This window comes from Aquila chrysaetos, chromosome 9, assembly GCF_900496995.4.
Source record: "Aquila chrysaetos chrysaetos chromosome 9, bAquChr1.4, whole genome shotgun sequence".
Classification (NCBI taxonomy): Eukaryota; Metazoa; Chordata; class Aves; order Accipitriformes; family Accipitridae; genus Aquila; species Aquila chrysaetos.
In genome coordinates, this window is record NC_044012.1 from 41,761,207 (window position 1) to 41,787,421 (window position 26,215).

Consider the following 26,215-nt stretch of genomic DNA (forward strand, 5'->3'; position numbering starts at 1 on the left):
TTGATAAAATGAGTGAAGTTTGTTCTGGAGAGCATGCAATCATTGATTTCTCTCTGATTCAGTGTGGGTCACGTGAGGACTTGCTTCTCAAGCACCAGTACTTAGAAGAGGGGTGGGTTATACCTGTGAATGTACAGTACAGTTGCTAGATACTGCATGAGTAAATGGTGTAGAAACAGAAGTAATTCACCTACAAACAACTCTTTACAGGGACAGAGCACTGGGGGAGAGGGTTGATTTCTTGCTTAACTTGTGGGGCAGGAAGAGAAATAAGGCCCCAAAATAACTAACCCACTTCTAGTAGATTAGTTCATGTTTAGGGCACTTTCATTGTATGAACAGTTCCTGAGGAATAGCTGGTAGTCTTAATAAAGTGCCAGTAATGGGATCTGTTAGGCTCTCTACTAATTTTTGCAAGAAGAGTGCTTGAACTCTGTTGCTTGGGGTGTCTGGTTGGACAATTTTCACATGATAGGGCAACAGGGAACAGCTCTGCATTTGCTGGAGGGACCGACTGCCAGGAGAGCTTTCTGATCTCCGTGCTCTGGGATAAGCTCAGTACGTTAAAGTAATAGCTTAGAGTACTTTTGGGGCTTAGTTATAATGGCATCTTACGATAATGTAGAAATCCTGCTTAAAACAAATCCAGAGTGAGAATTAAATACGCTAGCCTCTATGTGCTTCTGCCTGATGTCGCTGCTTATGACAACATTCCCTTGTTTCTAGAGGCCGTCTGGAATTTCCTTCAAGCACTTTGAAGGGCTGTTGCGGTTTTACAAGCCTCGGATGTGTGCCAGAGAGCGATATCTCACTTTCAAAGCACTGAATCAAAGCAATACTTCTTTAGTCAGGTAGGATGGTCTTACTGCTGCACCCAGAGCAGGGAGGTTGCTTCACTCTCTGAAGCTAGGCTGTACTTCAGAGAGGATGGCTGGGTTTATGGAAGGAAACTTGTCTGGGATGTGGGAATAGAGTTACGTGATTGAAAGGATTTGTCTGGGAAGCAGGGAGCTTGGAGGTGTGGGTACCCTGAGAGCTGAGGTTTTTCTTCAGAGGTGATGGAGTTCCTGCATGCCCTCTTGTGGATACAGCGATCTGCTGGCAGCCACCAGCAGCCTCTATTTTCCACCTCCCCTGCCAGAACAGAGGAGCGAGAAATTAAGGAACAGCATTAGAGCCTGCAAGGAGCATTTCTTCACACAGTGCAGCCTCACAGCTTAACAAGTTTTTTGTTTTGGTTTTTTTTTTTTTTTTTTTTTCCAGCAGCTGGCTGTGTCCCCCAGGGTTTTGTTAATTAAAATCTGGTTCTGCTGGTGCTTTCAGGACTGTCATCCTCTGTGTTATGAGGCAGAGAATTACCATTCTGGTGGGTGGGTGCAGCTAACTCCAGCCAGCATGGAAGTAGAAGAAATTACAGCAGGAGACCTCCTCTTCTTTTTCCTTTGTTCTGGCCACAGACAGGCTTGGAGTGAGTCTCCCATGAAACAGGTGCTGATCCTTCTCCTTAAAGTCAAGTGCCACAAAGAAGTGTTGAAAATGGCATAGGGAGAAAGACTGAGTTTTTAAATTTAGGCACCTGATGACACCAGTAAGAGTCTGAAAAGTTCAGCATCCTCACTTTCAGATACCTAAAGCTGTTACAGGCCTGACCTTGAGCACCTAGACAGGTACTTACGTTTTATGAGTTTCTTTGCTTTCATGTCCTTTTTCAAATTTCATTGTTACCTTGAAAAGAAAATGTGCAAAGTCGTTAGAAAAGGACTGTACAAGTAATTAAGACAGTCCAAGACTTCTTCATGAAGAGCAGTACAATCTCTGTCCCTTGGAGTTTATTATCTAAGCCTCAGGTCTTTCCTCTCAGTGGTAAAATTCTGGAGTTCAGGAGAGTCAGAGTTTCCTCTAAGGGCTGTAGCATTACAGAAGGAAGGTAGGCTTTGCACCCTGTTCTGGCTATTGTCAGTCAGTAACCTTTGGCCAGACTGGCAAGAGGTCAGTGTTGAGTTATATCAGCTGTGGTTGCAGTTCTAATAAGGAGTTAATAACTTCCAGGGACTCTCTACTGATGATGCCTAACAAGGACAATTAAGGATCTAACCATCTCCAAGGCTCTGATCAGATGCTTCTTTCTGTTTTGCAGTCTAAAGGATTTTTACAATTTCTATGAAGTTGTTGGCTTAAAATGGAAGGTAAGTATTTATTGTGTGGAGCAGAGGGGAAGTGTGTGTGGGAGGGACAGCAAAGGAGACCAGCAATTAAAGAGAAGGTGGGTAAGAAAAGGCAATCTAAAAGAAGCAGATGATGGGGATAAGGTGGGTCTCTGTCACTGCACATTTTTTGTATGGATGTAGCATTGACTACTTCTGATCGTGGCTGTTCCAGGCAAAACGAAATCGCGAGCACTGGTTTGATGACCTTCCACGGACAGCATTCCTTATTTTTAAAGGTAACAGGCTGTGTTTTCATGACAGCATGTGTTCAACTAACAGGAAGAGCATTTCTTTACAAAGACAGGGGCCTCTGTAGGGACCTTCTCTTATGTCCCTGGTAAACAGCTGAGGGAAGGCCTACTAACCAACTCTCTGTGTTTTCGGAGCCTCCAAGGCCAGAGCCTTGTATTTAGAGTCTCCACGGAACATCTCTGTCATGTAAATATTCCTGTGCTCTGACCCAAACCCTGGCTTCCTTAAAATAAGAGACTTCTTGGTGGAACCTCTGTAGCAAACCAGACCCTGAGGTCATGGAGGGCTGTATTCCTTTTTCAGCAGAGAGGTTAGGTGGGGATTTATGATTGCTGAATCTAGTAGAGTTTACGGAGTTTCTCCATAGCCCAGGCAGCAACTCACAGCAGTGACTGTGAAGTGGCATTTGTGTTTTCACAAAAGCTGCTAGGCTTCCTCGTCCCAAGATGTGGTTGCAGCGCTCGTACAGGTCAAGTGCAGCTGCTCGGGAAGGGGAAAGAAGTCTGAAATACCCATCAGTGTAATCTGTCTTGCAAATGTGATTTATCTCCCATGTCCCGAGTGTCCTGACTGAAATAAGAACTTATCTGCAATTGTTTTTCAGTGTTGTATGCTAGTGGGAAACAGTTAATACCATCTTGATCCAAACACGCAGCTGTCATACGAGTCCTACATATCTCTGCTGATGCATTCAACCCTTCTTGACAGCAAATGTGTTGTTCCAAACACGGGCAGCGCTTCAGCAGCTGCATTTACCTCTGTCCACACCGCAGAACTAGTATGTAGAGAAAAAAAAGGCATCTCGGGGGTTAAGGATAGTGAGTTCATTGCTGCTAAAATTCTAGAGGAAACCTGAACTTGGTCCCAAGAAGTTAATAATCTGCTAATCTGTTTAGCTTCTGTGCTGAGGATTGGTATGAAAAATGTATCTAAGAAAAAGATAGAGCAATCTGTGTGTGGGGTATGGAGGATCACGTGAACATTTGTTTTGTCATACTTTCCCTCATGCAGGCATCAACATCCTTGTGAAGTCCCGTGTGTTCCAATACACCATGTGTAAGTAGAAGTAATGAGCTGTCTCTCTGTTAGGCTCCCTTGATCACATAGGCCTGGTATGCTCGCAAGGACTTAGCGTGGTGGGGCCTGGTCTTTGGTCTGAGCCATGGCTCACGTACAAATTTTGGAGTTTTGGCAGAGAGAGGGGCAACTGCATACTCATACTGACCACTGCTGCAGCCTGGACTCTCAGCTCTCGCTGTGTCCAGTCTTCTGGAGAGGCTCGTTGGTCCACTACTTCATAACGCACTTGTGGGTCTGATTCTGTAGAAGTCAGCTCATTGCATTTATGTAGGTTGGTGGTTAGCTTTCACAAGCCTTGAGGTTTTTATCTTGCAGCTGAAGGATGCTGGGTAAGGAACTGCCTTGCTAGTCAACCACCTTCTTCCTTTTGCACTTGAGAAGGTGCAAGCATCCTCATTGCTGGAGAGATTGCTTGGCAACTGTACTGCCTGCGAGAATGATTCTGTGCTCCTCTTCTCTAGAGGAGAAAGAGTAGCACTCGTGGTGCTACTTGCTATGTTCTAAATAATCTGCTCCTACTCAGTAATTTGGGGTTTTTCTGAATGTTGGAGAAGTATTTAGTAAATTGGGATGCTAAACTAAAGAGGGTGAGGTGAGGTGGAGCGAGGAGATCTGAGTGAAAAGAAGTCCTGCACCTTCAGTTCTCAGGATTTGAATGTTAGGGAGCAGCGATAGATCCAAGCTGACAGGGCTTTGTCCCGCACTGCTGGGGACCGAGTCGTTCTCGAGATCTTGTGCCAGTGCTAGGAGGAAGCTGAAATATGGCAGAATGGAAGATAATGATGAGTAAAAATGATTGAGCATGATTCAGACCATTGTTTTGTTTTAGTTTTGTTTCCTTCTGAAGATAAAGGTACTACATCTGTTAAAGGCCTGGGAAAAGTCAGGGTAGAAGACTCTCCCAAGTTATGAGGTCAATTTGTTCGTTGAATTGGAAACAATGACCCTGCCACTTGTCCTATATTGTACTCTTTTTGTTAGCCTAGGAAGTGGATGTCCTCTGGTCCAGGAGTGTTCTTGCTATGGGTTTTTACTTTGTTTTCCAGATACTGTGGTGGCTGTGAATGGAATTTGGATTCTTGTTGAAACCTTCATGCTGCAAGGTAGGAAACATTGCAGCTTGTTTCTTGACTGTGATGCTAGGGGATTAAAAAAGAGAAGGCTAGAAAAAGTTCTTCTTGTGTCTTGCAGGAGGGAATTTCTTCTCCAGAAACGTCCCGTGGAGCTACATAGTCTTCCTCACAAGTAAGCTGGTGCCTCCCAGCAGAGCTGTGTCATTTCATGAGTTGGGAGGGGAATAGGCAGCTCTGTTCCCAGAAGTTTATTCAGTTTGAAGTTAAAACTTAGCCACAGGCGTACAGACTCCATCTAGAACAATGCTGTGCCTGGCAGGGATTGTCAGCATCCACACAGACCCATGTGAACACTGCTGCACTGTTACACAGCTCCTGTGCCACTGCCGCCTGGGGAGCCTCTTACCTCTGGTGCAACTCTCTGCAAAAGCTGCTGTATTACTCTTAAAGCTGGCTTCAGCCTGAGAGCAGAATAGCCTCGTTTGTTAGGCACAGCGTGCAAAGTGATAAGCTCCTCCAGACTTGTGATGGCTCTGTGTGGAGTTGCTCACGTTGCTCTGCGCTGCACTGACTATTCCAGGAGGCATTACCAGCTCTGATCTGATTGCATCTGTAAGCTGGCTCTCTGCCACACAAAGCAAGGCAGTCCTGTTGGAGTACAGAGTGCAGGAGCATGCTGAGGAGAAGACTGAAAGGACTAGATGAACTAGTTGACAAGCTGAGTTTTCTAATTGAACTTCATCCCCTCCACAAACATGTACCTTAGTCTTCCTTTTCAGCCTAAGTATAAGCAATTGCATCTGCATGTGCTGGTTCATTGCACTGCCATAGAAGTCTTCAGTGATGTGAATTCACTTCCCTTCTCCTAGTACCTCTTGCTCGAGGAGAAGGAAGTATAGCTCCATTGAATCAAAATAGTGTGTAAAACTGCCGCAAGAGGTTCTCTGGAGAATCTAGGAGAGGTTGCTAACCTCTTATTTGACTGCTGGGTAGCTGTAGTGCTTCCCTGGCCATTAGTCTTCAAAACAGTTGTTACAAAAGTTTGAAGGCAGAGGCACTCTGCAATGCTTCTTTTCACAAGGATGTTGTCATCCAGCTCTTCTCTTCGCTGCTTTCCTGCCTGCCCTGCCCCCCCCCACCTTGGAACCTGGAAGAAAAGATTTGGGGATGACAAACAAGGTGTCATCATGTTGTTATGGTGTTCTTTAACCTACAGGCCCACAAGATGCTGCTAGGACAGAGGGTGAAAGTAGATGGCTCTTCTTTGAAAGGATCTCTCCCTGCAGATCAAGGCTAGGCTATGGGATGTGGATATGTTCCACTGAGATAGAAGGAAATAAACAGGCAGGACTGAATTCCCTACACTACTTTCTGGCCTTTCCTGCGGGAGCTTGTGCCTCAACAGTTATAGTGTGTTAGCCAACTAAGTGTTTTGTAGGCTGCTCTGGAGAGAAATTGCCATGAATACAGGAAAATGTTTTGATTTGGAGGGAAAATGTCTCTTTGGCATCTCACCGATAATAACGAGGATGGGTGGGGGTCTGTTAAACCTATGTTCAGAAGTCCTGTACTTAAAGTACCACGCGTCTTTGAGGGCAAGCTTTTGCATGAGCCCTCCCTGTGATGCTGCTTATTTCTGACCATGGCTGTCATCTTGTTTTACAGTCTATGGCGTGGAGTTGCTCCTGAAGACCACTGGACTGGGGCCCGTTGAGTACCTGTCCTCAGGTTGGAATCTGTAAGTGCGCACTGATGTTCTTGACAGGTGGTGAAAATTGTTGGATTAGAAAGACCGACTTCTGAGATGAGTTTTTAGGCCTGTAGACAAGGCCATCAGCAGGCTATTATAATTCTTCTGCCTTTGGCCTTGTGCATCTTGTTAGGCTGGAGCAGCACCAAGTACCTCTTCTCTGCTGAAACACTAGTGATAAATCATTGCTCTTATTTTCTTTTCTTTTTTTCTTTCCAGCTTTGACTTCTCAGTCACCCTGTTTGCATTTTTGGGGCTCATGGCACTGGCATTTAACATGGAGCCATTCTACTTCATTGTGGTCTTGCGACCCCTTCAGCTGCTGAGGTGAGACAGGAGGGCTGGGGGGGCGGGTACAGAGAGCAGGTGGGGAAGAAAACAGCCAGGCTTGTTTTCCATCAATCCAGTTGGGGACCGAGCTCCTTACCAGGAGAGGGCAAGGATTGCGCTGTGGGTACGTGACCATGGCAAACAGGAATTGCTTGGGGTAATGAGATTAGCCAGAGTTATCAAAATGAACGATAACAAAAACTTGGGATGGGATATGAAACCCCGTGCTTTGGAGCTTAAGCTGATCTCTAATAGAGATCAAGGGATTTACCGGGGGCAGATTATCCTGTGTCTGCCTTCGTGGGGTTCTTACACCTCCTCTAAATTGTCTGATGCTGTTCAGAGAAAAGCTCTTCTGTCAGGGTGAGACAGTCTGAGCCAGTTTAATAATTTCCATTGAATTACCAGAAATTACAGTTTTCAAAGGATGCTGCTTTCTAGGGTGAAGTACAACCCTGCTCTAACTGCATCTCACACTTTAAGCAAGACTGCGGCCTGTAACCTCTCTGCAGCTCAGTAAGATGGGTCTGATTAACCCTCTCATCTCGAGGCTGTTACGGAGGTATATTCACCTTCGCAGAATACTTTAAGAGCCATAGAGGGAAGGCATTTGAGGCAAAATGTTGTTTTGTTAAAAACAAGCTAATGTAATTTAGCTCTTCAGCGAGGATTTAAAGAACACTTTATGACACTCAAGGGGGAAAAAAAATAATGTTTTCTCTGTTGCTCCCCTGCCAAAGCCTGTGTTTGGCAGCTGTGTTTCTCTGTAAAGGCTGATGGAGTTGCCAAATCTTAAATTAGCAGGCACAATGTAGTTTTCTTTCATCAATTTTTATTGGGTCATGGGGGAAACACAGAAAAGCTTGTGTCTGAGGAAAGGAGTAACGAATCCTGACCCTGTACACAGGACTAGTTTAAGTTCTTATGATTTTTATTTTTTTTTAATAGCTATTGATGCATCATGCTGTGTAAAAAGATGTAGACTTTTTCTTGAGATTCCTCAATCCTGTAAACACCTAGTTGAACGTGCCATAAACATTCAGATGGGACAGCAGGATGTTGTTAGGTGAGCAGAAACCATTTAAGCAAGAGCAGATCCTGTGAGTTTGGTGTCAGGAAACCTTACTGTTCGTTGACCTGAGAGGTACAGAGAACTGTGATACTCTTAACTATTTCCAACAACACCAGGAAACTTGCAGTGCTTAGGTAACTACTGGCTTCTCCTTTCAGGCTATTTAAATTGAAGAAACGCTACAGAAATGTCCTGGACACTATGTTTGAGTTGTTCCCCCGGATGGCCAGGTACTAACTGCTTCTCTTTGGGTGATGGTGGGGAGAAGGGAGTGAAGGTTTAGTGTCTAGGGCTGGGGTCAGGATAGGGACCTGTCAAACCTTCTGAAGGTGTTTATGCTCTGATCTGTCAATAGATTGTTGCTGATTCTTCAGTGTGCTGCAGTGGGGTGTTAATCTTCCAATTTCTTGGAGCAGTATGCGATAAGCAACACTCCAGCACCCTGGGCCTCCTGCTTTTGTGTTAGGAGGATAACTAAGGGTCAATGCTTGTTTAATTTTTCTCCCCCATCCCAGCTTTTGGTGAGAGGGGAGGCCCATGTGGGAGAAACATTGGCATTAATATACTCAGTACCAGATGTTGCCCTGCCCTTAGTACAGCCACTTGAGAGCATTATGGTGAAATGGTGGGGCAGAAGGAGCTTGGTGTTTGAGTGGGGCATCCTCAGACCTTATTCCCTTGAAGGATGTCTGAGCAGAGCATGTTAGCTAGAGAACCCTGTTCTTGGCACAGTCCCTGCATCCAAGGACGCAGAGAGGGCAGAAACAGTGTGTGTTGTTCTTTAATAAAGAAACTGCAGAGAGACGTTTGTTTACCAGAAAAAGACAGACTGGGAGGGAATCCAGGCTGCTCTTTAGTTTCTCTCTTCAGCGAGTGGCAAGCTCCTTGTCCAAGGACTTCTTGAATGAGAGCAGGAAAAGAACGGCAGAGCCACAGTGGCAGGGAAGGTGGTCTGGGGTTTTCAGTGCTGCTTCCCATCCGTTGGAAATTCCTTCCAGAGCAACCAGCCCGTGACTTTGTGTTTCCCTGCCTTAGCAACTCTTCAGTAGCACAGTACTCTTTCTGTTTTTGCCTCCAGCCTGGGTTTAACCCTGCTGATCTTCTACTATTGCTTTGCCATTGTTGGCATGGAGTTCTTTGCTGGCGTGGTCTACCCGAACTGCTGCAAGTGAGTACCGCAAATCCACCCCCCTCTGCAGTGGCTTTGGTGCACAGCCAGTAGCAGCAGGCTCTGGCAGCTCTGTCTCCCTGTGGAGAAGGGGCCAGAGGATGGGTGTGAAAGGGGTTTTGCAGCTAAGGCAACATGCTGTGAAAATCTAGGAGACACTTCACTTCTCTAGGTAAGATTGGATGAAATGGCTTTTGCATTGCATTTGGAAAGGGAGAGATTTCTGTGGTAGGGCTGGCTGGTTTTAATGAGCTCTGTAACTTGCCTCAGCTAGCTGCACTGGGAGGACTTCTTCATGGTACTGTGGCTGGAAACTCTTGTAACATCTGCTCTAGAGTGAACTTGGGATTTTTGTCTTGGTGATGCCAGAGTTGCTTGGCCAGACGTGTTACATATTTAGGCCTCACTTTGTACCAAGATAAATTCAGCTGGTCTTGGAAGCTAAGCTGTCCTGTGTCCTTCTCATCGTAAATGATGGCAGACCACTTGGAAATGCCAAGCTTTAAGGGTCTGAGCCAAGGAGTCTAACTCAGACTCAGTTTCTCTGGTATAATATTTGCTGAATGATTAGAAAGACTCCATGTGCTCCCTGGGCTTGTGCTGACCTGTGAAGGAGGGAGGCGTTCTTTCAGAGAAAAAGGCAAGTGTTGGCCAAGAGGTAGGAACTGCCACCCTGCTCACCACCTTCTAAGTGTTCTGGTATTTATAACCCTTGAGATTTTCCTTGCTTTTCCAGTTCTCTTCTCATTCTTTGTCCTGGTTTCTCCAACCAGCACAAGCACAGTTGCAGATTCCTATCGCTGGGTGAATCATACAGTTGGCAACAAGACAGTTGTGGAAGAAGGTTATTACTATCTCAACAACTTCGACAACATTTTGAACAGCTTTGGTAAGGGCAGTTTTGTCCATAGCAAAGACTATTCCTTACTCCATCTGTGTTCCTGCAGAGCTGGATGGCAGGACTGTAGTGCTCATGTAAGCCTGGGGTTCTCCCATAGAGTCCTACTAATGCACCTCAAACGCTCAGCATCCTGCTTTTTCTGTCTGGAGAGCTCCAGCTGACTAATTGTGCCATGACTGTTTTGCAAAGTAAGCAGATGTCTCTTAAAAGCCAGTGTGAAGCCAGCAGGTCTGTTCTGACTGGTGATCAGACCAGACTTCCAGAGATGTTTAAGGAGGGCTTTAAGTCACTGCCCTTCTAAAGAACCAATAGTGATGCTAATACATTTCTTTAAACCCACTGATGAAGAATTAATTTGAATGTGTTGATTACTTTCCAATTGATTTTTCTTAACGTGTGAGCAGAGATGCTTATCTCCTGGAGATTTCAGAGGTCCCCATGCTCTCTAGTGGAAAGAGTCACGTATGTTTCTGATTCTTTTAAGAAATATAGATTAAGCCATGCTGCAGGTTCTGTGGATCTAACCCCCTTTGTCTGAAGTAATTGCAGTGATGAGGGTCTGCATCCTGTCTCTGGATTTGCTGGCTGTATTGAAACTTTGGTGTCTTGCGTCAGTCTTTCCTGTCAAACGCTTTGTCTAAGAATCACTGTGAAGTAGGTCAGGATGGATAAAGCAATTGTGTCTATTTTTTCTCCCACTTGTATACAGTCACGCTGTTTGAGCTGACAGTCGTCAATGACTGGTACATCATCATGGTAAGTAAACGTCAGCTACCTTGTGCGTATAGACAGCACAGACTCTTTGGCAGTTGAGCTAGATCTTCCATGCCACCGCTGCTTTCTTCCCTTGGTGATTGGAGATGGGCCCAACATTGTCACTTGTTGTTGTCAGACACCTTTTGGTCCTGATCGTTGACGGTGGCATTTGACCTCTGGCATGCTGCTGGGCATGTTTTCTTGTGAATCTTGACCAGCCTTCAGGCCAGGTTTCACAGTCTGGACAAATGAAGTCATTCTGTATTCCAGCTTGTCACGCTGGTGTCCAAGCTGTGTTCTCATAGCAGCAACGGCTCTTACAGCCACAAGCTTTAAATGTTCTGTGTGTTTGCATATAGGAACCTCTCTTTGAGAGGCAGATTAGCTGCAAGGACCAGTTGGGGCATTGAGCATTGTGCAGGCAGTCCCTGGGGCTACCTGTGGAGCCATGAATGAGCGACAGATCGTGTTTATGCTGCTTTATGTCTGTTGGCAAGCAGTTAACAGCAGACTCTCCCTTCTTTTGTGCACTACTGACTTCTTCCCTCTCCTCTTTAGGAAGGGGTGACATCCCAAACCACTCACTGGAGCCGCCTTTACTTCATGATCTTCTATATTGTGACCATGGTAGGTTTCTGGACATGCTTCGTGCATCAAATGGTGGGGATGAGGAGGGGAGACAGCTTTTACTGTTCCAGAGGGAGCTTCCATCCCTAAATGAGGACAACTTTGCTATTCTACATAAAAGTCTTCCAGAAACAGGTGTGAGTCCACATCGCTTGCAGAAGGTTGAATTTATGGGCATTGACAAAGCTGATGCTGCACAAATCTGGGCCTGGGGTGAGGACTAGGGCAGCACAAGAGTTTTGTTCTGTCCCCGTTGTGGTTGACTGTTAGCAGTTTACTCACAGGTAGATGTGTGACGTGCATCCCCTCTGCCTTGGAGGAGCTGGGGAGCGTAGAGTTGAAGCCCACACCAAATGCTCAGCTTCCTGTTGAATTGGGCTGGAAGAATCCCCCAGCAGCAGCCTCCTGATCTCTTCTGTTCATATCCTCTCCCAGGTGGTGATGACAATCATCGTGGCTTTTATTCTGGATGCTTTTGTCTTCCGCATGAACTACACTCGGAAGAACCAAGATTCAGAAGGTCAGAACTGAGGACTGGTTGAACTACAACGTTGTGTCTTCTCTCCCTAGTGTCTTACGTCTGTAGGAGAAAATGAGATTGGCCAGCAAAGACCAGATTTTTTTTTTTTTTTTTTTTTTTTAGCCTGTCTTGCTAAGCTCATTCTTACGCTTTTGTGTGATATTTATATCTGGTCTTTCTGCTCTGCCCCTCATCCCTCCCACAGCACTCCCCCAAAAACTGTGTGTGTGTGTATGTATGTGGTTTTTTATATATCTGTGTGTGTGCGCGCGCGTGCATGCGCATATAAACTTCAACTACTTGAGCCGTTTCAACAACATTATTTGAAGATAGGAAGTCTGTGTGCATTTCATGAAAGAAATCTAGGAAATATTACAGCAATGATGTAGCAAAGCTCAACAAGAGACCTTACAGGAGGGGAAGGTGATTATTTTTTTTCAAAACCGATTTCCCTTCCTCACTAATACACTCACTGGCACCAGAACATGTCTCCAAGTGGCTTGTCCAGCTTTCAGGCACCAAAACGCTGGATCCAAGTGGTTTGCCAGCACTCTTTGCCATGACATGGAGGACCGCCTATCCAGTTCTTACCACATCTCCCAGTTGTACTTAGACTGGTGACTATGTGCTGGTTTTGGGCATGCCTTCCTCTACCCTTTAGGAACTGACAGTGACTTGTCTCCATCCCGTCACCCCTGCGAGTCGCAGTTTTACTCACTGTCCTTTGTCCCCTGAGCTGGGTGTCTGAAACTGCATGTAACTTCATGACCTGCTAATTTAGGTGCCATAAACACATTAATCTCTTAGAGCCCTTCCCCTGCTATTCCTTCAGGTGAGCTACACCCAGACTTCTCTATTCATTCTCCATGCAGACTAATCTTAATTCTTTACACATTTCTGCAGGAAGGGGACATAGCTGCTGCATTCATACGTTTAATATCAGACAGTCTTCCCCTCAGAAATGTGATGCAGGCCCCAGCCACAGGAGTAGCTTTGACCAACCCCTCATCTTTCTTAGGTGCCAGAAGATCAGATTTGCGTGGCACAGGCCCATAGGAGCCAGGTGGTGTTAGTTACAGAAACACTTTCCATTGTGATCCCTCCTGCACCCAGTTTGAAGGGTGCAGTGAAACACATTTGTTAACACTGAATTCCCAAGCTGTGTTAGGCAGCTGAAGGTCAAAAGGCAGCAATTCCTGTGTGATTATTTGGTTTGCTAGTTAATTTACAGGCAAGAAAAAGCTACAAGAGTTCTTCTTAAGATACTGAGGAGCCTGATGTTTTAAAAAGCTGAGATGCTTGCTGGCCCTACACGCTAGTTAACTTCTTCCCTGCCTTGTTGGGGGATGAGGACATACACGTTCTAGTCACAAAAATAGGTACAGACTGTGCCTGACATCTGTCTTGGTCCTGTGTGCTGTTAAGCTTTGCCTTCCAGGATTATCGTAGTGGCTGATGAAGCAATGTTCATCTTGGAGACTTTTTTTTTTTCTCTTTCTTTTTGTTGCCTCTCCAGAAGACAATGGCATTGTGCTGGAGAAGGAGATCTCCAAGGAGGAAGTGGTTGGCATAATCGAGCTGTACAAGCGGAGCTCAGCTGCCACTGAAACTGCACAGCTGCAGAAAATTGTTTTGCAGATGGACAAATATGGGGTAAGAGGAAACACTTACTGCAAGTTCTCGGCTTCAGGGGAGGGAGGCATGCCAGGCCCACGAATGCCTTTTGGCTGTCTTAAGAGAGAAGCTGCATGTGTCTTTGTAGTGTTGAGAGCTGAGCTACTGGAGGGACTCTGCAGCATCATCACAAAGCTTTGCTGCTCTAGAAAAGTAGCAGCTGAATTTCCCCTGCACTCTGAATAGCCTTGACAAAGGCTCGTTGCTATTGCCTGCAAACTTTGCTTAGAGCTGTCCTGGCCCAGTGCTGACTGGAAAAAAGTCTATTTGTTTTTCTCTAAGGAAGCCACTGTCTTGTGATTCTCCTGCATCTCCCTCTGTGCCATCGTACAGTTAGGCTTGGACAGTCCTGAAACATTATGCAGCAGTATGACGGTATCGATTCCAAACACCAGGCTTCCTTTCTCCTTGGCACTGCTTACATTTTCATTCTAAAATAGGATGGGCATTTGGGCAAATGAGCTGACCCGGGTAACTGCTCTTGTCTCAGAACTGTTGTCTCATGCATCTGGGAAGAGCTTAAATGGTTGTTTTAATAATAGCCATTATGTTCTTGTATCACCACTACAAAGTGCAGGTGCTACAGTCTCTTAGGCAACCTTTATTTGCTTTGGTTGGCTTGGTAGTTAAAGGCTGAGTCTTGTTCACGCAGGCAAAATTCAGAATAGCGATGATGATACTGATCAGAACCAGTTTTCAAGACAATAAACCAGAGGAGATGCTGTCCTCAACCTTGCAACGGAGTACAGAATGATGATGCCAGACCTGAGGTTTCTTTTGCTTCTCAATTCTGTTCATATAACTCATGTGTTCAGAGAGTAATTCAGACTTCGGCTCTCTGCTTACATGATTTAAGAAGTCCAGGCCCATGGAGTAAATGGTGTGGTTTAGACAAGTGGGACCTGAAATTGTTCTCAGACGAGATCTTAGTTGGAGGCTTGGGTTTGAGCCTTGTTCCAGACGCTGATGTTATGTTCATCTGACTAAATTAAGCACCACTGACAGATGCATCTATCCGAGCTACAGCTTCCTCTGTAGCCTTTGGGGATCTGCTCAGTGTGACTCATCTCAGCCTGCAGTAGATGCCTGCATTTGTTTAGGTAATGTGCACCCTAAAATGCCTTTTTCCTGTGACAGCAGAAGGAGCCCAGGATAGCCCAAGGTCATCAGTGGATGATGGGTGTCCTCGTGAAGGATGCCTGGAGTTCCAGGGACTGATCCTGTGAGCTGCTCGGTGACTGATGAATGTCTTTTTTGTTTTTTCCTCCTCCTTCCACCAACTCTTTAGCAAATGTCAACGCTGTTTCTGGGACGCAGATCAAGGACCAAGAGTGATTTGAGTATGAAGATGTATGAGGAGGAGATACAGGTACGTGGGCCTGAGTTGGAAATACCAGCAAGTCTGTGTGGTGAGCAGAACGTTGCCTAGAATAACAAACCATCCTTTTAAACACTGGAAGCCTTCTTCCTCCAAGACCCAGACAGCCATGTGCTCTGTGAGAAGGGTGGGCGGTAGATGAAGTGTACTTTAGATTCATCCATTCTGGCATTCAGGGACTTTCTTAAACCACAGAGCACGTCAGAGCCTCTTCAGTGGGTCCAGGTGCCCGGCTGCGCAGGCGCGTGTCAGCCGAGTCGCGGTGACCGCATGCTCAGCGTGTGCGTAGGCACTCCAGCTCGGCTGAGCTTACCTAGAATCACCGAGGTGGACGTGTTTGCTCGGGTTATGAGCACATGCGTAGTGCGTTCCTGGGGCTTGGCTGCTGAACGCTAATTTGTTAAGCCACTGGAATGTGATTTGTGTTTGAGCTTGGGCGTGCCTGTCTGACACAGAAACCCAGTGTTCTCCCAGGCAGAGAGCTGCTTGGTGCCGGCAATGCTGCCCGGTTTTCCATCAGAATAGCAGGCTAACAAAGATAGGAAACGCTTATATCGACTGATTCTCTGGATTGTTTAGGGCATTCCTGCTAGTGCCCTTTGTGGTCTGGAGCTTTATGCCGTGGATTTGGTCACTGTAGTGCCTGCCAGACACTAACCTCCAGGTTGAAGGTCATGGGCTAATGTAATGATTAGTACTGAAAGAATTAATCTCGTAACCATCTGAATCTGTCCTTTGCCCCTTGGGCAGCTAGCTCGGGGATGAGTCTTCAGTCCCCCTAACAAAAATAAACATGTTATTTACCATGGAGCTGGGTGGAAATCTGCAGAGAAGCTCCCCGCCTGTTCTGCTTGGTCTCTGATTCAGGGATGTAACATGCTGTAACACCCTGGGCGCTGCCCAGGATTGGGAGCAACTCTTCAAATCCCAAACATCACAGAGACATCAACACTAGACTCCTAGAGGTTCAGGAGGGACATCCTGAGAGAGGGATGTTTCCTTGCCCAGCTTGGTCAGTTCAGCCAACTGTAGCTGAGCCATAGCTGGTACTCCTTGCTTGGAGTGCGGGTGGCAAGGTCTCGGTGCATCCAGCACAGCCATGCTGCAGTTAACGGGGTTGTTCCAGGAGGTTAGGCTATATCCAGGGCTTTGGAAAGAGGCCCTCTGTGCCTGAGCAAATGTGCCCTCACATGGCAGAGCAGCCGAAGGCTCTGCCCTTCGGGATCCTGCTGGGGGGCTGCGAGGCCAGTATGGGGCAGAGCCTGATCTCGGTGTGTTTGATCTCCTGTTGCAGGAATGGTATGAGGAGCATTCCAGAAAAGAGGACTCTCAGACACCATTGCAAGAGCCTGCATCTGCTTCCAACAGCTCTCTGAAGCCCCTGAGCCTCCGACAACGCTCCCAGACTGTCATTTAGGCCTAGCTAACGCAAGCCGCCTTCTATGCAATAACCTAGAGTATTACTTCACAACGTATATATTGGGATGATGTATATAGATCTGTTCAGTGTACCGTTCGGCTTTAGGGTTTAAATCTCTTCCCCTAGGCAGTGAATTGCTGAAAAACCAGAGGCCCGGGGGACTCTGTGTAAGGCTGCTACACACAGATTGAGCACGATGCCCGTGCTCAGCACAGAGTGAACATCTCGGACAGAACAGAGACCTTCTCCCTCTGAGCCACTTCCCAGGCTCGAGCCTACTGTTTTTCTTACCACTAACAGACTTTGGGGAAAGGGATGTGTAATCCATTAACAGCAGGAAATGTGCTGAAGCCACCTGCTTAATATTAAAACTTTAGCCCTTTTTGAAGATCTCTTTTGCTTAAAGGGTACCATTAACCTAGGAATAAAAGATCAGGGAGTGAGTTTTTGTTTCTTCTCCACCTTCCTTATGCAAAGAAAGGGGAGGTGGTCTGAAATTTCAGCACTTTTGGAAGAGCAGTCTGCCTTTCCCCTCCTTTTTGGCACACCTAGATGCACTCCCTGTAGTAGATCCAGCTCTGATTATTGAATTTAACTGTCCCCAAGCAGTTCTGTGGCAGCTGGAGACAGAACTGAGGGCCAGCATCTCGTCGCATTATGACCATAGGCGGGACAGGAGTTTGGGGAGACAAACTCTGTCTCTGCTGTAGCTATCCAATATCTGCATCAGTGCTGGTCGGTTCTGCCTGCGGCACTGCCCGGGATTGGGATCACCTCTGCAAACCCCAAAGCTCCTGTCTGTTCAGTGAGAGGGGGAATTCTGCAGAGTGAAAGTGGCTGTTGACCTCTGCCACTTGGCCACCTGCTCTGTAAATGGCAAATCTCTGGCCAGTGCTTAGCTCAAATAGATGACTAGGAGGAAGAAATGGAAGGTTTTGCATCTCCAAGTCTGACTTCTTTCTGCCTGGCTCTGGGTTAAGGAGAGCTTATGGGCATCAAACAGTACTGCTGGTTAGTCCTCACCCAGGTCACTGCTTATACTCTTTATACAGGTGAGCGAGTCCCAGCGCAGCGGTGTTGCTCCTCCCTTGCTCTCACCCTTGCAGAAATGTTCCTCAGGCTGGCAAATGCTGACCGAGTCAGATCTTAGGAAGATCCACCGAAGAGCTTTACGGTTCCCCTGAATTCTGGATGCAGGAGGAACGTGGAAGACGATGATTCTTCTCACCCGTTTGCTTTTCTGCACCTGGCAAGGAGGCTGCCAGACCCGGTAGCTGAGGGATGGGGAAGGAAGGGGGAGAAGGGATCCCTTCCCAGTTCTGCCACGTTTATTCTGTGATCGTGGCAGGTTGCGACATCGCTCGTGTTTCATTGCCTGCAATGTGATGAGAACCTGTCTCTGTGAAGTCCCCTTTTTCTCCCTGTCAGCAAAGAAAGTGCTGAGGGCTAGAAGTATCTGTCAGCTGGGAGGCTCCCCTCACCTCTTGCTGTTTGATCTTTTCTCAGGTTCAGACTCAGAGTAGAGCTTGCTGGGGAGGCTTTCTCCTTCCTCCAGATAGATCAGGCAGTGGGAGATCTGTGTGCCCATTCCCTTTGTCCCACATACCTGTTTTTTCCTTGGTAGCCTCGCCACATGGCACAAGGACAGCGGGAGAGGACTGATCCTACCCGGGCAGCTCAGGAGCATTTCCTGGGTGGATGGGACTTTCAAAAGTAGGCAAGATAGAGCTGCTTCTGAAAATCTCTCCCTGCATAGCATGGTGGGAGCATTTGGGCTATGGGATGGAAAGAGCGAGTGAGCAGCTTTCCGGGCAGCGTGCACACCAGCATCTGCTCTCAACCCTTGCCAAATTCCCTGGGTGCCTCAGGGCAACTCTTTGTTTCCTTTCTGGGTACTGCAGGTATGAAACTACTTCTGAGCTGAACCGTGAAGGACCTTAAAGGGCTGTTTTCCAAACCATAAATTTGACCACAAATTAATGAGCAGTGCAGTTGTTGCTCTTGCAGTTGCTCTGCATGGAGTCGCAGCCTGGGAGATTTATCCAGATTAGTCCTGGGGCTGGAGGAGATGTTGTTTATTCTGTTTTCAGTTGTGGGCAGGATGAATGAGCATTGTGAAGGTTAGGGGGGAAAAAAAAAAAGTGGCTGTGTTTAAGCTCCGCGTTCCCCTACAGCCTATTTCTCCTTGTAGGGCTGTCAGTGACTTTTCTGGGGTGTTTTCTGGGTGCAAAAGGAGCTGCAGCTTTAAGCTATATTGAGGGGGGCACTCGCCTGCTTAACATGCAATAACAGGGCTCTCGTGTCACAGAGATGGGAATCCTTGGGCTGGGGTTCAGGGCTTAGGTGCTGCTTCCGTGGTTTCGTGCTGAGGTGTTGATCGGCCCCCATGTACACACTATATTAATTATTTTTGTAAACGAAGGAGGGTCACAGAAGTTTACTTCTTCCATACAACTTTGGAAGGAAACAAAGTTTGAGTACGGGGCATCCCCTTCTATTTATCCTCCTCTCCCCCACCTGACACACAGACTAACGACAGAGACAATCATTTTGTAGGGAGCAAGGGAGGAAGCACTGCAGGATTTTGTATGCTGGCGTTTTGTTTATAAAATGATTTTATGGACATGTCTGTAAAATGTTCTCTAGATATTTTCAAGCACACTAATAAAAAGCATCCTCGGCTTTGTAAAGACACTGGCTTCCTTTCCTCCTTCTCATGTTATTCCAGAAGTGGGGCTCGGCGGCAGCTGAAGCATTTCCACGGTGTTTGAAGAGGAGCGGTGCCTGCCCTCCCTCTCCGGTGGGAACTGCTTGCGTGGGCATATTTTGCATGCATGCCCTGCCGAGCTGCTCTGAATTCTTGTTCCTGGACATGGCAAAGCCCAGCTTCCCTTCTGCCCTCCCCCCTGCCAGTTTTTTTCCTAAACGTTAAGATAACGCTTTCAAACTTACATTTTTTTTTTAAAGCTATCCCAATGCGATGTTTAAGGTTAGAAGGGGGTTTCTTTGCCCCTGTACCTCTGCATTGGTACGTTGGCTGCGGTTTTGATTGCTTAGCCCTGCTGTGTGTAAGGAAGCGAGGCTTGTCTCCCAGGATAATTCCGGCAGCTGCTGGTAACTTGCGAGCAGGTTCAGGGCAGAGCCAATAGCTGCAGGCGCAGGGAGCGTTATTTTTTGTGAAAGCCCGTATCTGGTTAGAAAAAGGAGAAATGATCCAGGCCCAGGAGGCTGCCGGCACCCCTAGAAAGGAGCAGGAACCAGGGCCGGCGGTTGTGCTTCTTGCAAAACAGCCCCTCTCTCCCCACGGAGCAGAAATGCGGTTGTCCGTCCGTAACGGCAGTTTGCTTTCTAGCCCGCGCTCTGCAGACCCTCTGACGGGGACCAGAAGCACCAAGCCCACCCGCTCCGCTTCTGCTGGGACCGCGGGCTGCCCAGCCAGCGTCCCCATCCCACGGGAGCTGAGTAATGCCCCTGGCAGCCCGTGCTGACCCCGTGCTGTGACTGGCGTGACGCCGCAGTTCCCAACCGGGCAACTAAATGGCCGAGTCAGGCGCATGTGACTGCTGTTGAGAAATCATCTGCTGGTGAACCTGGAGGAAACCACTTCCCCGAGCTGCTGGGGAAAACCGCCCTGCGTGGCCGGGGGTCTCAGCCCCCCCCAGGCCCCTCTGCTGCTGGCTCGGCTCCGGAGAAGCTACGGGTATTCCCTGTCCCCTCCAAAAGCGCCGTGCTGGGTAAGGGATGTGTTACGCTAGCGTACAGCAGGAAAAAAACACCCTCGTGGCAAACAACGCAAGTCAAGGTTGGGTTTGTGTTTGGGGTTTTTATTGCAATTTTTTTTTACAGTGCCTAAACCGAGTCTTGCCAGAGGCTAACACTGTGTGTGGAAACCTTCAAGTCCTTTCCTACAGCTCCGTCCGCCGTAGGAGGAGGAGAAAAGTAGGATCTGAAACTCAGGTTGAAAAACATAGCTTAAAAAAAGCAGGGGAAACCAGCCTCCCTTGGTTTGTTGTTGGTTTTTTTTTTTTTTTTTCCTCCAGCTTCGCTTGCATTAAAACTAAGCACTGCCCTGGAGCTTTGTCTCACCTTAACCCCACCTCGCTTTGCCTCTGCTGCTATTTCAAACCTGCGGTGCGAACACGTCACGTCCTTCGCGATGACAAACTTGTGCTCAGACCTTCACTGAGCTACCCCGTGTAGCACGACCGTCCTACCCCTGTCCCAGAGCAGCCAGGATGGAGACAGGGAGGGGAAACTAAAGTGGCTGAAGAAGTAAAACCTCTCCTGTTGTGAGCCTGGGCTGGAGCTGTCTTCTCCTCTGCCCCTTGCCACCGGGACCAGAGGAAGCTGAGGTCTTAACCTCACTCCTGCCCAGAGCCGCCTTGAGTTAAACAAGATTAAACAGAGCGGGGAGGGGAAAAAGCTAACGACTAACAGCTCCTTTTCCTGTCCCAAAGCACAACCAACAAACAGCCCCCCCCCCGCCCCGTCCCCAGAAAGCGAGGGCTGGGCTGGCACGCCATGCCTCCGGCATGGGATGGCAGCAGCACGTTTAGGGGTCGAGGTGCCCTTGTCCCCCTGGCAGGGACAGGGAGAGGGGACGGCGAGGCCCCGATCCGGTGGGGAGGCAGAGCGAGAGCCGGGGGTGGATATCCCATCTCCTGCCGGCGCTGGGGCCGCTCAGATGGCGGAGAGACGGATCACCCTGAACTCGGTCAGCAGGGCCACGCAGAGGAAGGCCAGGTAGTAGAGGATGAGGCAGACGCCGTACGCCTTGCCCAGCTGGAAGCACTGCGCTGGCACCGACACGAAGGAGAAGACCAAGCTCAGTCCTAGAGCCCCAGCGAGGATCCAGACCAGCAGGCTGTCGGGTTCCAGCTGCCGGAGAGATGGGGAGCGACGCGGGGTGACACCGGGGTCCCGCTGCCGGCCCGACCCGTGCCACCGTGTCCCTGCATCCTTACCTTCACCGCCAGCTGGCTGCTGGTCATCTGCAGCAGGCAGCCAAGTCCCACGCCGACCAGGATGTCTGGGGCGCGTTCAGGACGGAGACGCAGCGCAGGGGGGGACATTGGGGGAGCGACGGAGCCGGCCGCGTCCCTCCCGTCCCCGGGGAGGGGGACGGCACCGACCCTCCTGCTCTCTGCCTGCACCCCGGGGGCTGTTGCCCGGCCCAAAGTTTGTGGCAGATACAGCCTGGAGCACTCGAGGAGGAGAAGAGGCTTCAGCCTGGGGCTGGGGACCGCACAAAGCCTCCCGGAGGGTGGCACGGCCTCTTCCCTTTGGCAGATCCCGAATCTGGCGGACTCCAACCCAAACCCCCGCCCCGCCGGGGCTGGGACAGCAGTGGGGAAGGGGGGGGGGATGCTGCTGGCTCCATCCCCGCAGCTCACGAATACCACGCCAGTCCCCCCCCCCGCACTGTGCAGGCACCGGGGAGGTTGCCAAAATCCCAGGGGCTCTGGGGTGGATCCTGCCCAGCTCCTTCCCAGGGATACCCCAGGAGCAGGGGGCTCTCCCTGGGCTGCAGGCAGGGAAACTGAGGCAGCCCCTGCCCCAAGTACCACCACCTCCCCCGGCACCCAAAGGATACTGAAGATGATGCCCCCGAAGCAGGCGGAGAAGGCCATGCGGGGATAGCCCTGCCGCGCCATGGTGAGGTCGGAGAAGGTGTCTGCAGAGGGACAAGGGGAGAACTTGGGGGATGCCAGGAGAACGGGGGCACCTGGGGTGGCACTGGGGCACGGCACGGCCCTTACCCCCGATGCTGTTGCCCCAGGCCAGCAGCGTCAAGCCCAGCACGGTGTTGCTCAGCTGGAAGATGACGCCCAGGGTCCGGAGGATGTTCACCAGCTCCGTGGCCGCGGCGTTGATCCACATGGCGCTGGCCAAAAACCCGAGGAAGGCAAATACCTGCCGGGCAGAGGGGTAAGCCGGTGCGTCCCGCAGGACCCCGCACGCCTCCAGCCAGCCGTGTCCTTCCTGGGGACACTGGCGACCGGGAAGGAGGTCCTGGCTCCTGCTCTGCCCCCAGGACTCTCAGCCCAGTCCAGAGTGGGCTGCGCTGGTCGCCGGTGGGCGTTTGGGGCTGGGGGGCACCTTACGCAGTGGTACTTGGGTGGCTCCTCGTTGCTTGTGGTGATGAAGGTGATGACGGCCAGGACGGAGCCAACCAGTGTGACCAGTCCCCAGACTGGGAAGATGCCCTGGATCTGGTACAGCCCATCTGCACGTGGTAGAGAGAGGGAGCATCAGAGTGGCCCCGCAAGCACCACGTAGGCTGGGGCAGGATCTGACCGGGCTTGTCCCCTAAAGCCACCTCTACCCTAAGCCCTCATGGTGCTGCTCCCCTCTGTGCCTCAGTTTCCCCAGACAGGCGAGGCCTGCCCCATTTTTCTCCCGGGACCTGGGTGCTGGGGGGGGGGCCCAAACCCCCAGGGGAGGACAGAGCCATCCAGCTGCAAACCAGCCCCCCCGGCTTGGCTCTTCACTGGCCCGTCCTCCCCTCCCCAGATGAGGTGCCAGCTCTGAAGGGCTTCTACGGTCCCCAGGGCTTCGGTGGCCGTCTCGGTCCCGTCCCCTCCGGGTGTCCAGAGCTCCCAGGGCTCTTACAGGCGCCTGACTTCAGGGTGAGGACACAGAGCAGGGGGCTGGTCAGGATGTGCAGGCAGTTGAGGGGTCTCTTCCAGTTCAGGTCATCCTTGTCGGGGTCCACGACAGGAACGGTGAGCAGCAGCACCAGCTCCACGGGCACCTGGGGAGAAGCAGCCGTGAGCGGGGACCCCCCCAAGACGGGACACCCCAAAAAGTGTCCCATGACCTGTTCCCCCCCCCACCCGCCTGCCCTTGGACCACCGTCCCCGTTGCAAAGCCGAGGGGTGACGCAGCCCCAGGGGCCAGCAGCGAGGGGGATGCCCCGTACAGGGGGGGTTGGCTCCTCGTATCCCCCCCCCTCCCTACTCACCTTGAGGACCTTGAAGAGCCGCCAGTACCAGGGCTTCCTCCTCCACTTGAGGTAGTCCAAGGGGCTGAGGGCAGCGGTGAGAATCCGCAGGGAGGTCTCCCGGGAAGGGATGAGGGGCCGGTATTCCTCGCCTGCGAGGGGCCGCGGTGGCTGAGCGGGATGGGGTGGGGGGCTCCCCGGGCCCCCCAAGCCCCCCTCCCCGGCCCTTCCAGTACGGGGCTGCGGTCGCTTTTTAGCCCCAGGGGGATCCCCCCGCCCCGCTGGCCACGGCCGCCCCGTGGGTTCGGTCACGCATGCGGCAGCCCGGGGGTCCCGGGGACCCCCGAGGACAGAGCGGAGCCGGCCCCGAGCCCACCGGGAACGACGTACCGTAGTCTCCGCTGTTCGTGCCGGAGGACTCCTGCTCTTCAGCATCCGTCGGCATCTCTGGGGGGAAGAGGAAAGGGGGGGGGGGGTTAGAGGGAGACCCCAGCACGCCGGGGGTCCCGTCGGCACAGCCGGGCGGCCCTTACCTGGTTCCCAGGGTCCGGGGGGGGGCCAGGCCTTCCCCCCGCTGCCGCCGGTGAATCCAGGTGCAGAGCACCACGGTGAACACGTAGAAGACATACAGCCCCAGGTAACCTGGGATGGGGGGGAAGCGATGGGGGGGGGGGGGGGGGGGGGGTTACGGCACCCCCAGGCTGCTCCCACCACCCCCCCCCCCAGCACCAACCCCTCCATGATGCTCACCCAGAGCCTCTCCCAGCGTGATCCTGCCGAAGTAGAGGACCACGAAGGTGAGGAAGACGGCCACCATGTAGAAGACGACATCCCTGAGGAAGGGCCTGGAGGCGGCCGTGAAGGGCTTGACCAGGGCGATACCCCCGGCCACCACCGTGGTCACGAACACTCCGGCCCCTGCCGACGCAACGGGTCCCTCTCAGGGGGGGGGGGAACATCCCCCCCCCCCCCACCCATCATCACCCCCAACCCCGAGCAACCCCCAGCGGGCTTCTCCTTACCAAAGACGGCCCCGACGGCCAGCCCCGCCGTCCGGGGGTTGGAGAAGGCCACCACGGCGCTGAAGACATCTGGCGCCCCGTTGCCAAAGGCCAAGAAGGTGACACCATGGAGGGGGGGACGTCAAGGAAAAGACCCCGTGGGCTCTTCCCCGAGGGGACACGGGGCACGTGCCCGCTCCGGCCGCCGCGGGACTCCCTCCCGGTGCCGGCACACCTCCGCTCACCCCACCGCCGTCTCCGGCTCGAGCCCCAACTCGGTTTCCCCTGGCGGGGTACCGAGGAGGGGACACAAAAATGCCCCCGTCGCGGCCGCCCGCTCCATCCTTGCATCCCCCCCCCCCCCGGCTGAGGTCCCCCACGACCCGCCGAGGATACTGCCACGTTGTGAGACAGCTTCAGGTTGGTGGAGATGGCCGATAAGTTGGGGCAGAAGCTGGAAAAGGAGAAGGAGGTGGAGAAGCGGTGACGGGGCTGCTCCGGGATCACGGGGCCCCCCGCTCACCCCCGGGGACGGTCCCCCTCCTCCGCGGGGCTACTCACAATTTCTCCGCCGTCACGCCGAGGATGATGAAGAGGTACAGGAGCCAGAGAGCCTGCGGGGTCAGGGATGGCAGAGAGAGGGGGGTCAGGGGGGTCCCCGCGTCCCAAAAGCGGAGCGTCCCCCAGCGGCATCGCCCCCGGCTCCCATCCTTACGTAGAGGGTGACGGCCAGGGGCAGCAGCCGGGGGGGGAAGACGCAGAAGACCCCCTGGAGGTAGTCGAGGAAGCCACCCTCCAGCCGGCAGTCGGGGTTGCTCCGGACGAAGCGGCACCACTCGGAGCCGTTGCGTTTCCGCACCTCCCGGCACTGCGGGGTAGAGCGTGGGGCGCTCGGTCGGGCACCCCAAGTCCCATGCCCACCCCGAGAGCCCACCGCCCTCCGGCGAGGGGCTGAAATTGGGCAACCCCGCCCGGCTGCTGGGCTGCTTTCATCCCTGCCTCAGTTTCCCCATCTGCGCTACGCGTGCGGGGGTCACCGGCTACGCCAAGGCCAGCGGGGGTGCAAACCCTTGTCCCCATCCCTGTCCCCGTCCCCGGCAGCGCGGGGTCCCGCGCAGCCCCCCACCCGACCCCAGCCACGGGAAAGCGCCGGCCCGGCAAGCGATGAGGTTTTCGGAGGAGAAAACGAGCAGCGGAGGGAAATCCTGGCGAGATCCCAGCTGCGATAGCAGGGACAAGGGAAGCAGGGACGGGACGGGACCCCACCACCCCGGCAGCACCCGCATCCCTCCCCCCCAAACCCCACCCGCAGCCCCCGCACTCACATCCAGGCCCCGGCTGTGGCTCAGAGCATCCCACCCGGGAGGGACGGTGCCCCCCAGGTCCAGCGTCAGCGGGGTCCCGGCCGGTTGCACCCCGCTGTCCCCCGCCAGCACCCCGACCAGGCTGAGGACCCCGGCCAGGCTGAGGGTCCCGGCCGGCCCCATAGCACCCTGCCCCATGGCACCCTGCCCCATGGCAGGGGTCGGTCCCGGCGGGGGGGGGGGGGGGGGGGGGGGGGGGGGCACCTACCGCTGGCAGCGACCCCCGGGGAGGGAGAGCGGGGGCAACTCCCGGGTCCCCATCCCACGCTCCCCGGGTAGGGCGGAGGAAGGGTTAAAAGTGAAGAATTAAAAAGGAAAAAGATGAAGGATAAAAGATAATGATAAAAGGCACAGCGACCCACGGTCACGCTGAGCAACCGCCGCCACGTCCTCGGGTGGGGTGAGGGGGGGGGGGGGGCTCAGCCCCGGGGCCGCTCCGAGCGCCTGCGGAGCCACGGGAGAAGGAGGGGGGGGGGGGAGTACACGAGTGGGGCCGGCACCGACACCCCCCGCAGGATCAGGGGACACGCGGGGCACCCCCCCCCCAAGCCAGGGAGGGGACGGGGAGACCCCGATGTGTGTAGGGGGGATGCTGGGGGGACCCGGGGGACCCCCACCCGCCCCGCGGACCCACCGTGGCGGCGCGGCCCCGCTGTCGTGTGCGGGCAGCTGATTTCCCCCCCCTCGGTGCCCCCCCCC

The 26,215-nt window shown here is 52.0% G+C and overlaps 2 protein-coding genes and 1 long non-coding RNA gene across 8 annotated transcripts in view; 2 read left to right on the forward strand and 1 right to left on the reverse strand.

Annotated features, from left to right (window-relative positions):
* Nucleotides 1-18,898, forward strand: part of TPCN1 (two pore segment channel 1) — a 49,489-nt gene extending 30,591 nt beyond the window's left edge. For all 6 annotated transcript variants that reach the window (XM_030024911.2, XM_030024917.2, XM_030024916.2 and 3 more), the window contains 17 exons: nucleotides 727-851; nucleotides 2,138-2,186; nucleotides 2,380-2,443; nucleotides 3,471-3,515; nucleotides 4,586-4,642; nucleotides 4,731-4,784; nucleotides 6,278-6,350; nucleotides 6,582-6,689; nucleotides 7,923-7,994; nucleotides 8,843-8,932; nucleotides 9,706-9,821; nucleotides 10,543-10,589; nucleotides 11,148-11,216; nucleotides 11,652-11,736; nucleotides 13,253-13,389; nucleotides 14,699-14,779; nucleotides 16,083-18,898. In XM_030024911.2, coding sequence (XP_029880771.1) covers nucleotides 727-851; nucleotides 2,138-2,186; nucleotides 2,380-2,443; nucleotides 3,471-3,515; nucleotides 4,586-4,642; nucleotides 4,731-4,784; nucleotides 6,278-6,350; nucleotides 6,582-6,689; nucleotides 7,923-7,994; nucleotides 8,843-8,932; nucleotides 9,706-9,821; nucleotides 10,543-10,589; nucleotides 11,148-11,216; nucleotides 11,652-11,736; nucleotides 13,253-13,389; nucleotides 14,699-14,779; nucleotides 16,083-16,205 — 1,395 coding nt within the window. In that variant the 3' untranslated portion in view covers nucleotides 16,206-18,898. The remainder of the gene's footprint in view (nucleotides 1-726; nucleotides 852-2,137; nucleotides 2,187-2,379; nucleotides 2,444-3,470; nucleotides 3,516-4,585; nucleotides 4,643-4,730; nucleotides 4,785-6,277; nucleotides 6,351-6,581; nucleotides 6,690-7,922; nucleotides 7,995-8,842; nucleotides 8,933-9,705; nucleotides 9,822-10,542; nucleotides 10,590-11,147; nucleotides 11,217-11,651; nucleotides 11,737-13,252; nucleotides 13,390-14,698; nucleotides 14,780-16,082) is intronic.
* A 3-nt stretch (nucleotides 18,899-18,901) lies between these two features.
* On the forward strand, nucleotides 18,902-20,283 carry LOC115345695. The gene is made up of 2 exons (XR_003924921.2): nucleotides 18,902-19,942; nucleotides 20,055-20,283. It is a non-coding gene; the product is annotated as an uncharacterized LOC115345695 (long non-coding RNA).
* On the reverse strand, nucleotides 20,017-26,181 carry SLC8B1 (solute carrier family 8 member B1). Its single transcript, XM_030024918.2, is given in 16 exon segments — nucleotides 20,017-21,086; nucleotides 21,173-21,237; nucleotides 21,802-21,882; nucleotides 21,968-22,121; nucleotides 22,313-22,434; nucleotides 22,821-22,962; nucleotides 23,173-23,303; nucleotides 23,542-23,598; nucleotides 23,685-23,706; nucleotides 23,708-23,793; nucleotides 23,902-24,069; nucleotides 24,174-24,279; nucleotides 24,549-24,606; nucleotides 24,714-24,766; nucleotides 24,868-25,020; nucleotides 25,478-26,181. Coding segments are annotated over 16 exon segments (1,788 nt in total). The 5' UTR covers nucleotides 25,670-26,181; the 3' UTR covers nucleotides 20,017-20,888.
* Nucleotides 26,182-26,215: the final 34 nt, after the last annotated feature.